The sequence below is a fragment of the Pipistrellus kuhlii genome, unplaced genomic scaffold (assembly GCF_014108245.1).
Source record: "Pipistrellus kuhlii isolate mPipKuh1 unplaced genomic scaffold, mPipKuh1.p scaffold_m20_p_11, whole genome shotgun sequence".
In the NCBI taxonomy this organism is placed as follows: Eukaryota; Metazoa; Chordata; class Mammalia; order Chiroptera; family Vespertilionidae; genus Pipistrellus; species Pipistrellus kuhlii.
Genome location: NW_023425416.1, coordinates 28432062 through 28444893, shown reverse-complemented (window position 1 = coordinate 28444893; position 12832 = coordinate 28432062). Strand labels below are relative to the sequence as shown.

General features: G+C 52.4%; 1 protein-coding gene across 3 annotated transcripts in view; it reads right to left on the bottom strand.

The window, feature by feature from the left end:
* Nucleotides 1-7213: 7213 nt before the first annotated feature.
* Nucleotides 7214-12832, bottom strand: part of SLCO2A1 (solute carrier organic anion transporter family member 2A1) — a 66072-nt gene continuing 60453 nt past the window's right edge. For 2 of the 3 annotated variants that reach the window (XM_045579269.1, XM_036431422.2), the window contains 3 exons: nucleotides 11387-11451; nucleotides 10075-10198; nucleotides 7214-9144 (listed from right to left, as the gene is read on the bottom strand). In XM_045579269.1, coding sequence (XP_045435225.1) covers nucleotides 9021-9144; nucleotides 10075-10198; nucleotides 11387-11451 — 313 coding nt within the window. In that variant the 3' untranslated portion in view covers nucleotides 7214-9020. Of the gene's footprint in view, nucleotides 9145-10074; nucleotides 10199-11386; nucleotides 11452-12394; nucleotides 12621-12832 lie in introns of those variants that run through there. The other variant, XM_045579270.1, reaches the window with a different exon arrangement.

The following is a 12832-nucleotide window of genomic DNA, read 5'->3' as shown; positions in this document are numbered from 1 at the left end:
AACGGAGGGGGGCGGGAAGAGGAACATCTGTAATAATATGAACAATAAAGACTTATAAAAAAAAATCTCTCTTTCCCTACCTTCCCACTCTGTACCTGCCTCCCCCACCTCAGATTCCTCCTACCTTGTCATTAGTTCACCCCAGCTTTAGCCTCCTCAGGGGTTAGTCATAGTTTTATATTAACTCCTCCATCTCATTTCTGCAGTTCCTCTGTCACTGTCCCCCCCGCCCCCCCCCCCAGCAAAACAGGCTGTGGTAAGATTTGGAAACATTTAACAGTGGAATAATATTAATGAAAACATTTGACAAACTAAAATGTAAATACGATGTGCCTTTAAGTCTTAATATCACAATATGTGAAGATGTGGGGGAGGGGAAAGGAAGGTTCTGGATGTAATGTCCTGATCATTCACATCAGGGAGTCAAATGGTCACACCTAAACTGACATGTGGGATGTAAAAAACAATCACTATAAACTCAATGTGTTTATTTTTTCCTCCAAAATATTTTTGTAATTATAGAAGGATCTTTAAATACAAAAATCTCTTGAGGCTAATAAACATTTATTTGAAATTTTACTATTCTTTCAGATTCAGGTTTTAAACACAAATAAAATGAAATTCAATAGCATTACAAATAGTATATATAAAACAATCGCATATTTATCAAAATATTTCAATTTCCTTTGCCTTTCTGGAACACAAGCATGAAAAGATTCTAGAGTGATACCCCTTTAACTGCTAATTATTTATGAGCAGTGGCTTTTGAATTTTTTAACCTCTAGGAGTGCTTGAATAATTTATAGTAAGTATGCATTCCTTTTACAAAACTCATACTGGTTTTCCTTCATATAAGAGGGAAATTTTAAAAAATTAATTCTCTGCTTGCTGTAACTTGTCATCATTACCTTGAGCAGTTTATTTGCAGGCATGCTCTCTGAACTTCCAGTTTAATTCTAGGCTTTCTGTTAATTCTCTTTGGAATGTAACCCTTAGAAACAGCAATGCTTGTCTTATTTTTTGTATGTTTGTTAGAGGAAAAGTGTAGCTATCAGGATGCTTGTTATAAAAAAACAAAAACAAAAACAATGTTCATTTAGAGTTGCAAATTCCATGTAAGATAGGAAATTAAGTTTGCTCACAACCTCTTGACAAGTAGTCATTGCCTGTGTCTCCTCTGACCATGTTATAATCAATCTGACAGTATATAAACTAAGTAGAGTCCTTGGAGAATAAGACATTTAAAAAAATATATATATTATTGATTTTTTTACAGAGAGGAAGGGAGAGAGATAGAGAGCTAGAAACGTCAATGAGAGAGAAACATTGACCAGTTGCCTATTGCACACCCCCTACTGGGGATGTGCCAGCAACCAAGGTACATGCCCTTGACCGGAATCACAGATGGATGCTCTACCATTGAGCCAAACTGGTTTTGGCGAGAATAAGACATTTAATCGTAAACTTTAAAAAAAAAAAAAAAAAGTATGCAAGCCATGGCTGGGTGGCTCAGTTGATTGGAGCGGGTTTGATTTTAAATTAGGGCACATACCTAGGATGTGGGTTCGATCCCCATTTCGTAGGGGAGGCAACCAACCGATGTTTCTCTCTCTCAAAATGAATCAAAAAATGAAATACCCTCAGGTGAGGATTAAAAAACACACACACAGCCCCTTTCTTCTTTTCCAGGGCCCCAGTCCTACACTGGTCCTTTCCAACACTCACCTGGATGTCTCGTGGTTTACTTGACTCTTAAAGGGTGTATGTATATATGAAAATTCAAACACCTACAGAGGCTAAGCAGGTGACCCAGGGACCCTAGCAGCCCTAACAGTATGGGGACCATCTGAAGGGGAGGCCTCTACTCAGCTCCAGGCCCTTGTTATCAGGGTGGAGTGCTGGCCCAGGGTTTTCAGGAGAAAATCCACGATGCAAGCTCTCCCAATGTGTGCACTGGATTTAAGAATATAAATGTCATGTGGGCTAGTTAGAGTCCTTGCTCTGTGACCAGGGACAGACGGTCTGGTCTGCCTTGCAAACAGCACATTCTGGTGCAGAGACCAGCTTCAGCACACCAGTACATACTCCGGGCAGCACGCAGCCTGGCCACCAGGACGTTCTGGAATGTGCCCATTGCTTGCTGGTGCTGCCATTGGCTCTGGACCCGCAAGAGCTTCCCAGCTCTGATCTCCAGTGCCAGTTCTCCATGCTTAGTGGCCATGATGACAAGAAGGCCTCCCTCTCTCCCTTTGCCAGCCAGACTCCCTTTCTCAAACATACATGCCCCATTGACCCTTAAAGGTTTAAAACCCAGACATTTGGCTGCACCTTGCCTCTGTTAAAAGTCTGTCCGTGGCTCCCATCACACACAGGCATTCCCCCAATTTCTAAAGGAGGTGTGCATGGACGCCCTCCCTCCCAGCACACGTCACCCTCATTCACTTGTAACTGTGTGCACTACCTCCCTCCCGTTTTTCATGCAAACATACATCAAGCTTTCTCATGTCCGAGTCTTCACTCCTGCAGCCCCCTCTGCCCAGAGCACCTTTGCTCTAAGGCCCCTGATTAACAAACTTGCCCCTGCTGCCCCTGGTCCCCAAACTCTTAGGGAACCAGCCTGTATCACCTTGGTGATGCCATCACATGCCCTCACTTACCCCTGCATTGCTATGCAGGTATCCACCTGTCTGTCTGTCTGTCTGCATGCCTCCTTCCTGGCGCTATTGCACCAGCGGTGGGTAATCACACACCTGATGTGCCTTGGTTGTCTGTCTTCCTTCTCAAATTGTAAATTCCAAGGGGGTGGGGTGGGGTGGGATTCTATTTGTCTTGTTCACCCCGCAAGCCTGGTGCCCAGCACTTGCCCAGAGCCTGAGTCTGTGACAGGCTGGGCACCTGGACACTCCCCGAGGTGGGCAGGCCAGGGATACAGACATCGGTCTCTCGCTGGAGACCGCTCCTACCCCAGGGCCAGGCTCCAGAAGATGCTCTGGGAACTGGAGGAAGAAGGATCAGAGGCGACCTGAGCCCCCTGCAAGGACGGCATGAAGACCACACGCTGTGCTCTGGGTGGCTACCCTGCCGACGATGGTCGAAAGGCGTGGGGGGAGCCATGTGTGCTCGCTGGCACTCTAATGTGTTTATTAACATGTTTGTCCTGTAAATACAGACAAATAGGCTACCTGGTGCTTTGTCGCGAGGCAGGGAGAGCGGAAAGTCTTTCAGGATCATGTCCGGTGAGCAGGAGAAGGTGAGCTCAGACTCCGAACACACTGGGGTGGCTGGAATAGGGCGATGTGGGAGGGAGTGGGGTCGGCGCAGGGGAAGCTGGGTTGTCGGAGGCTTGGGGCGGGTAGCCTGGGTGGGAGGCGGTGGTGGGGACAACCCTGTAGGATCCTAGGCAGAGCCGGTCTCCCCTGCGTCCCTTTGCCCGCCGGCGTGGCGCCGCCTCCTCCCTCTCATTGCAGGGTCCCTGCCGATGGGGCGGCGCCCCCTGGTGGCCGACTGCCACTCTGCTACCTTCTCCGTGGAAAATGAGAGGAAAGCAGAGAAGCTCCAAGTTGATTGCGCCTCAGGTTCCTGGCCTGTGAAATGGTGTGATCACTGCATCTCATAGGGCTTTGGTGACAATAAGGCACTAACTTATGGAAAGCACTTAGGACAGCGTCTGAGCGCTCAACATGCCTGAGCTATTGAAGGGCATCAGGAGCCCGTCCAGAAACTCATAGTCAGACGGGGACAGTGTGAAACCTGCCTGGCCCCTTCCCCATGGTGTGCCAAGGGAGAGCTCTGGCCTCATCCTGATCTCCCAGGCTGTGAGGTGTCCCGAGGACCGAGTTTTAAACAAATGTTGGCCCTACCTGGGACCTCCAGGGCCACGTTTATGGATTTGGTGTACATAAAAGGGATGCCTGGTTGGTATATGTATGGCACACGGATGGGCCACAGAGCCAGGAGGAGGAGGTTAGCGACACATCTGGGGGCCTGAATAGATGCCCCTTTAAATTAGCTGCCCCAATCTTCCTGACACTGAGCCAGGTCTGACTTCCAGCTGCAAACCTGGAGTTCCAGCGCCCAGATGTGGGAGAGAGGAGGTGAGAGGGAAGGGAAGGGATAGCGCAGCTTCTACTCAATCCTGGGCTGGGAGAGCCTTGGAGCACGGTTCCTGCAAGCATGTGAGGTGGAGGCTCCGGTGAGTGTGCAGGGAGGACAGAGGACAGCTCCTCTAGGATACAGCATGGCACACTCAGGGGTCCTCCCAGCGTAGGCTCCAGGAGGGCACCCTGAGCCAGGAGTGCCTTCCTGGGACTCATTGGTTGGGCTCTGAGCTGTTCTCCAAGCCCTGGGTGGGAAGAGGTAGCCATGGATTGACCCAGGAGCAGGACCTGGACCAGGCTCCTGGTAAGCCAGCCCCCAAGACCCTGCAAGAGCCTCTGAGCCTGGACCTAACTGCCTCTCCAGGCCTCACCTTGGTGGGCAGTGAATTCTCAGAACTTGCACATGTTTTCCCGCTGCCTTACCTTTGCCTGGAACGTTTCTCTCTCTCTCTCTCCCTTTCCCTTCCTCGCTGAACTAAATTACATATACATCTTCATAGAAAGGAAATGGAGGTACCTCAGGATCCAAGCAATCTGGATTACTGAGCCACCATCTGGAGACCACTGCCCTGGAGTGGACTTCAGTTGAGCAAGATATGTACTCTTGTTGTGTCCCGTGACAGAGGAGTTAGGTTTGTTTCCATAGCATGGCCCAGCCTATCTGACCGAGTTACCTACCCTAAAGGAGTCTGCTAAATGGATGGCACTGTGAGCTGTAAAGCTCTATGTACATTTCAGTTATTGTCATCAAAGAGCAGCAGATGCTGGAGGGCAAGGACTTCAGCAAGACAGGCTGAGCCCTGTATAGTGTGGCCACATTGAGGGGTGGGGTGGGGCGGTAGAGTGGACGAATGGGCAGGGTGTGTCCTAAGAGGAAAACTTGCTCTCACTTAGGATTTGCCAAGGGCTTGCCCAGGACCAGGTTACATATTTAATCTCTGAGGAAAGGTTATACTGATTCTGGTGCTTTTGATAGGAGATAGACATTTCTCCCAGTTATTTAGTTTCTGTGATTATAAAAGATAGGATCTCTCTCTCTCTCTTTCTCTCTCTCTCTCTCTCTCTCTCTCTCTCACACACACACACACACACACACACACTCTGAAATTTCTTTTGGGAATCTATAATACATTTTAATACCAATATGATACTGACTGGATTCAGTCCCAGCTTAAATGCATCTCTCCATATCTGCTCTGAGACTGGTTGGGAAAAAGAAATCACAACGTGGCTTTGTTTCCTAAGCAAGAATCTGTGAACCCGTCACCAGGTGGGGGTGTCCCCTGAAGGCCTGTGGGCAGATCCTCAGGCCTTTTCTCCTGGAAGCCTTTCCTCTCTGTCCCCTTTTCTATGCAACTCTCCTTTAACTGGCTGTGCTGTAGGGCTGAGGTGGCCCTGGTTAGTGAACAGTCGTGATGATCTGGCTGCTTGAAGAAGTAAGCAGGTGGGTAAATGAACTGTTACCTGGTTCTCCCCACCTCCATGGCCCACCTTACATGGTCGGCCCTCAGTAGATTTCCCACCTCCATCCCAAGGGCCCGTGAATGTCAGTGGGGACAGAGAGGCTTCCTAGCCAGGTCAGGATGACTCAGTAGAGGAGACAGAGCTGGTGCTGGAGCTGGACCAGACAAAGAGGGCTGGACAGCCTGGTCTGAGTTCGGGTCCGACCAGTTACTATTTACACGAAGTTGGCCACAATGGTTACTTCCTTGATTTCAGAGTTCTCACCCTCAAATGGGGCCTTGAGATCGGTCTGGTCTCCATTGTGGGGCTATGGTGAGGACCACCCTACAGAGCTTTGAGACAAAGAATAATTTAGGGAGACATGGCATTCAATTCTCACTGCATTTTCCCTCTGTCATGCCAAGAATGTTCAAGGAAAGATGGGATAAAAAGGTTCCTATAGAGCCTTCCTTTCCTGGCTTTTTTGTTCGGCCCCGAGGGACTGGGACAGGAGTGGAGTAGAGAGGTGGGCTTCCTGGGACTTGCCAGGGGGACAGCATTGGTGGCGTGTGCACAGGGAGGTGGTTCTAGGCTGGAATCTGGTCTCTGCAGAGTCTCCAGGCTCAGGGGAGAAGCAGTGGCAGGGGCCTCAGACTGGGAAAGAACCAAAGACTGACAGCGGCAGGACCCCACAGCCCACAGATGGCTCTGGGAGCCAGCCCAGGCATGGTTGGCATTGACTTGCCAGCCAGCAGGATGAATGAGGGTTTGAAGCCAGACATAACTGATTTAAAGAAATAACTGTGACACATTTTGTACTCTCAAGCTTGGAGAGTGAGAATCCCACTCTTAGTACTGGTAAGAGCCTAATACAATGAATGTGAGCTCTTGGACCGTGTTGGACCATTAGCTCCTGACTGCAGCCATTCAGGAAGTCAGATTTGTTGGTGCTCCTTCACCTTGTCATCCCTCACTTCCACTGAGCTCACCAAAGACCTATCAGGTCTGTACATTTCTCAGTGGCTTAAGCACACGTGGGCATCCCCAACCTGGGGCTGCACTGTGGACCTACCACAGGGTTTCACAACCACCCACATCAGCCCGTCACAAGGATCCAGTTCAAGGATCCACTCCTGGGTCCCCCTCAGACGCCCGTAAATAGACTCTGAGGATGGGTGGAGGAGGTTGGAAATCTGCATTCCAACAGCATCCTCTGTGAGTCTGGCACTCAAGGAAGTTTGGTAAGCTTTGCTGCCCCACCATTACATTCCCTGCTGACAGCAGGGAGGAAAGATTTGGGAGTGGTCGTATTGGCTGCGACCAAGTGATCAATGACGATTATGATATTAATTCTGTTTTATATTGTGGACTTCGCTGTTCATGGCAAATCCACTTCTGGATATTAATTCAAGGGCCGGAATCAGGCCTTCTGAGAGCCCAGCACCATGGGCCTTTGACCGTTAGGTACCTGCAGAAATGTCACTGAAGTTGCAAGCAGCACTTGCTGCCTGCTTTGTACCAGGCTGATGGGTGGAGAGTTGCATTATTTCTGATGCCCATGACCATGGACCCCTGAGGGTTGTGGCATGGGCATCTCCTCTGGCCAGAAGGCGCAGGCTCTGCCTGCTCTCTGACAGATACGCATGGCAGTACAAATCCACGACCAACTTACGTCAATAGCAAAATTATAATATATTAATAGCAACATCACAGCAGAATAAAGGCTCGGCAGGGCAACGGGTCTCCCAGAATCTGAAGGTTGGCACTCACTGCTCACGAACTCAGCTGGAGGCAGTGCCTTCAGAATTTAAACCGCAGCAAGCAAGACCAGGGTTAGTGGCAGGGAGTCATTTTCCAAGCGGGACCATTTTAAACGCTGAATCCGGCCCCTGAGGTGGCACAGAGCCTCTCTTCCGGAGTGAGGTCTTTGGAAATAAGGCTGGTGGCTTTGGAAGTAAGGCTGCTGTGATCGTGGCTTGCACCAAGTTCAGTCTCCTGGCAGTCTGGCCATGGACACAACGTTTTGGCCTTTGCAGAGGTCACGTTTGATATGTTTCTGGAGGAGTCTCCCATGAGAAGTGGCCTCAGAGATGCGCATGTGGCAGTGACCAGTGCCCAGCCACCCCAGAGGACGCGGTGCAACCAGGCCTCTGCCTGGCAAATGGCCAGGTGCAGGGTCAGTCTGGGCACCAGGGATGGCCAAGATCCTGTTGACAATATCCGGATTTTTGCTGCGTCTTCACACTCTGGGAGGAGGCCCTCGTGTCGGTGGAGAGGGGGCAGGTGGGATGGCAGAGAAGCTCAGTGGAGAGCCCTGTACTAACAAGGCCTTGCACCAAGTCCAATAAATATATCAATATTTGTGCCTGGAAGGCCTCCTTTGTTGGCTCTCACTCTGAACCTCTACCGCAGGGCTGCAGTAGCAACTCAGGCCATAAGAGGGCGCCACCTCTGGAGACAGTGAGATGAGGCGAGAAAACACGGATGAAAACCAGTGTGTGTGAAATCACAAAAGCCAACCTCACCAGCCTCTGTTTTGTGGGCTGCAGCTCATCCTCCAGCTTGGCAGCTTTGGGCCTCCCCTCGGCGCTGTCACCTGCTTTGCTGACATCCTGGGCTGCCTCTCTATTCTGCGGCGTCTGAAGTTCCGACAGGGAAGCCCGTGGGAAGCTGCCTCATCTGCTCCCAGGGAAACGGGCAGAGAGTCTTCCCGTCACTCTGAGATGAAGGGTCTTGTCCCCACACTGTGGGGGTGGACGGCTGGGCAGCAGGACCATCTCACAGCCTTCCTTGGGTCTTCACGGTGGTGTGGCTTTCGTAGTTTGAAATATCCCCCCAGAAAGACAGAGACAAACAGGCCCGGGCCCATGTACAGAAGGGCCTAGAATTAATGTGAACAGTGTCTGGATGACCCATCCTCGGGTGTCTTGGTCCCTGCTCAAGAGCCTGAGTGTGGTAACTGGAGGGGACCAGCTGGCTGACCCTCCCAACATGGCAGCTCCCAAATGGCCTCTTGGGGGCGGAAGGAGGGTCTGAGAGCAGGGAGCCGGCCCCTCTTGGGTTCTGTGCTGATGTTGAATCCAGATGCAAAGGGGGCTCCAGCCAGGCTCCCCCATCTCCTAGTCCATGCCCCCCTTTCTCTGGATATATACCCCTTTTCTCTCTCCTAGACCGGTTGGGAGCTGCCTTGGGGGCTTCCTCTCTGGAGGGCCCAGCACTGAGGAGCACGTGGGATGTGGATCCCTCCCAAGGAGCCAGTGAAGACCCCGCCCTGCAGCTCTGTGCCCACCCAGCCCAGGAGCACAGAGAGCCTGAGAGGGAGCCTTTGGGAGGAGGCAGGGAAGGCGAATAGTGACGGGGGCTTGTTTTCTTATTTAAAAAACGGGAAGGAAATGACATAATAACGTTAGTAAATACAGGCAGGCCTGGAAGGGCAGGTCCACGCTCCGGAGCCGGGGGAGCCGGGCCGAGGGCCGAAGCTCAGATGATGAGGCCCGCAGCCTTCTCCTGCACGTTGTACTCCTTGTTCTTCTTCACCCGCCAGCTGGTGAAGAAGAGCAGCAGCGTGCCCAGCACCTTGTAGCCCACCTGCAGGCCCAGGTACCTGTGGGCAGGAGGACACAGCACGGGTGAGGGGCTGTGGAGGCTCCGCAGCCTGCGTGCGTCCCAGGGCCATCGGCAAGAGAAGCGTCACTCTCACTAGTGGCCCAGGGAATGTGTCCTCACGACTCAGGTAAGGACCTGTCATCACATAGGTGCTGACCACTTTCCCCGTTCCTCTGATCCACAAGGACACACGCCTCCCTGTAAGTAGGCTGCGCCTGATCCAGTGGTGCTGTCCTTCCACTGCCGCCCCCTAGAGGGCCAAAGGAACACTGCAGCCCAGCCAGCCCTGAGGGTCCTGTCCTCTCAGCAGGCCAGAAGGGCACCTTCTCACTGCCCTCCTGGTCCGGCCTCTCCGGGCCTTCTGTTTCACTGGGCACCGTGCCCAGACCCACCCAGCCCCCTGGAGCCCATTCTCCTCCCTGTTTCTGGTCTGTGTGAGGACGGCAGCAGGTGAGGTGGCTGGAAGTGGCACAGAACTCAGTGGCACTGTACCTGGGCTCAGACCCACGGAGGCAGGTTGGACCCGCCTGCCCTTGACCTCTTGTAGGAGCTGGGAAGGGGCCACCTCTTTGTGAGCAGTGACCAGCTGGCCTGGCATCACCATCCCACAGTCACAGCCTCTCCCTTGGACGCCAACCCTCCCCTTTCCCTTGGACACACTTCTTTCTGCTGCTGTCCCTCCCAACGGCCTTGAGGATCCCAGGTTGGGGGAGGGGGGAAAGGAGTCACATCAGAGTAGCCCTAAGTCTTGTTGCCTGGTTGGCTCTCTGCAAACCCCTGAGATGCCCATCACCGATGGCCCCTGCTCTCTGACTATGGCAGCTCCCCTCTGGCCTTCTCCCTCGGAACCCTGACACCCCCCACAATAGCCACCAGAACAGATGGCTCCCCTTTGCTCAGGCCTGGGCCTGCCCTCCTTGTCCCTCACCTGTCTCGAAGAGCGTCGTTGTTGTAGTAGGCGCAGGCCCCGTGCTGCCCAGAGCACTGCGAGTTCCACCGGATGCAGGAGTAGTCGATGATGAGGCCGTAGAGGGACGGCGAGGGCAGCCAGGCTGGCAGCGACAAGAAGGGAGTTCAGAGAGCTCAGGTCACATGGAGCTGCCGGCAGAGATGCCTGGCAGGGTGGGGAGCCACCCCCCCCCCCCAACTCCCCTACATGTTACAGGTGTGAGTACAGCTCTGCCCTGCCTCTAGGAATCCCTGTGACCTTGGGAAGCAGAACTGTGAGGCTGGTTCATTCATCATCTGAACACCTCAGCCCATCTCCGTCGGTGAGGGCCCTGCAAAGGCTCCCACTCAGCTGGCCCAGGAGCTCCCACACCGACACTCCCCAGAATTATAATGATCACGAAGACACTGCAGGGCCCAGTGCAGACCTGGCTCCAGGGTAACAGTGTGCAGAGGGCTCTGTCAGGCTCAGGGTTTGAGGCCAGAAAGCACTCCTTCACTGAAGTCCCTCCACTGCAATTGCTACACTCCCCCCTGCAGTGCTCACCCGCTAGGCCCTAACAAACACACCTCCAGTTGAACCCAGTCCCTTTACTTCCTTAACCTGCAAGGCTCTCCATATCAGTGCCCGGTTTATCTAGTGCCGGATGTGTTGGGAAGGGACAGTTCAGTGTAAGCAGTCTGGGGAAGAGCCTGCAATGTGGGTGAGACCCTTGCATGCCCCTGCTCCATTCCATGCACCAGGGAGGAGGGCTGGTGTGCGCCCTGCTCCCGAAGGCAGCTCGCCCTCCCGTGGGCACTGCTAATCCCGTGGGCACTGCTCCATTTCCCCGCAGGTCTGGGCTACTCGCACAGGACCCCATATGTACCGAGGAACATTTGTGAATGGCAGTGGGAGTAAATTTTGTAAAACGGGAGGGAAACCAGGGCTGAGCTCAGCTGCCGTTCTGGCTGGGAGAGAAATGGAGGTTTTGTTCTGACGGTGAGTTCTCAGAGAGAGGTTTAAAAAAATACCCACTTTCAATTCTCTATTAGGTATGCTCAGTTGTGTCTGCTTTTTCCTTTTCTTACATAATTTAGTTGGGAATTAACGCCATAGATGAAATCTTTCTTAACAACAAGTACCAAGGAAACTGTCCATATAGTGTTATGGGGCATCTGGGGTTGTATTGATCATGTACAGCTTCTCTTTACAACATAGATGAGAGGACTAGTCCATCCCTGCCCTGCACCCCATTGCCCTCAGATGTCCTGGGGCCATGCCTCTGGAAGGGGGCGTCTCAGACTCTTACCCAGCAGCCGCATCAACAAGAACTGTACCCCAATGGCAAGCGACTTCTCTTCCTGATTCACCACACTGAAAAAACAAACAACAAACACACAGGAAATGAGCGGAGGACTCTGGCCATGCCTCCCCTCAGTCAGGAGCAGCCAGCCTCTGTCAGAACCTGCCCTCATGCAGCCCGACGAGTCATGGGCAGGCTGGGTCCGCTGCAGCCCATGCTTCTGTCCTCTGTATCAATGGTTCTCAAAGCTCGATCGCTGGACCAGCAGCATCAGCATCCCCGGGGGAACTTGTTAGAAATTCGTACTCCCAGGCCCCACCCCAGACCCAAGAACCAGATGCCCTGGAGGTGGGGCCCTCTCCCCATCATGGCCTCCCACAGATCTTCCTCAGGGTCAGAGCGTCTACCGTGGTCCATCTGACTTGGAATGCAAGAAGGGGACCCTTTCAAGGGCCTTAGGTGAAAGTGGTGGTCCTTGGAAAGCACTGGGTGGGGAGTGGTGGGAAAGAGGGTGACGATGGTGTGAGGAGAAGCACTGAGAATCCCTACACATTCTTAAGCATCCACACACTCCTGACTGCTCTTGTCCCGGATCACTTCTCAGGGTCACGGTTGCAAGGCTCAACCTCAAGGCACGAGGTAAAATTGCCCCCTAGACCACATGTGTCAAACACAAGGCCCGCGGGCCAAATCCGTCCCGCCAGGCCTTGCAATGTGGCCCGCACGGCGCTGTCATCACTGCACTCCGCTGCGTTTCCATCACAATGACAGTTTATGACAGTTCAGTAAACCATTCGGCCCGCAATTTAGGCTGGATTTTAGATTTTGGCCCCTTCTCGGATTGAGTTCGACACCCCTACCCTAGACCAAGAGCAGGTGCGGACTACAGAAGCCGTGGCTCTCCCAAGGGCAGTGTTCCTCAGCTGTGACATACACCCACTGCATGTGACACACACACACACACACACACACACACACACACACACACACCTGGGCATCTCCATGTCGCCCCCTAGGACTTGAGGGACAAGGATGGATGATGCAACATAAGGTCCATGCTGCTTGCTGTGCTATGAGTAGCAAAGTCCTTGCCTATGGCCCTGGAGTCTCCTGTCTTCTGCCAGCATCCTTGAAATTGTAGCAGATATGGGAGCTCGGCAGTTTGCAGGCAAACTTGTAAAGAGGGTAAAACCCCAGACGCTGACAAGTGGCTGCTTCTGCTTCTCCCTCAGCTCCTAGGCTTCTGGGGAAAATAGGTCATTGGTACCTAGCTAGCTGTTATTATTATTATTTGGTTAATAGTGATAATTAGCCAATATGTAGAGCACCTGTATTTACAAAGGAATTTACCATTTAATCCTGACCCCAAACCTTTGAGGTAAACATCATTAACCTCCTTCCATAGATGAGGAAATTGAGACTCAGCAAGGTTGGCAAAACCCAAGGACATTC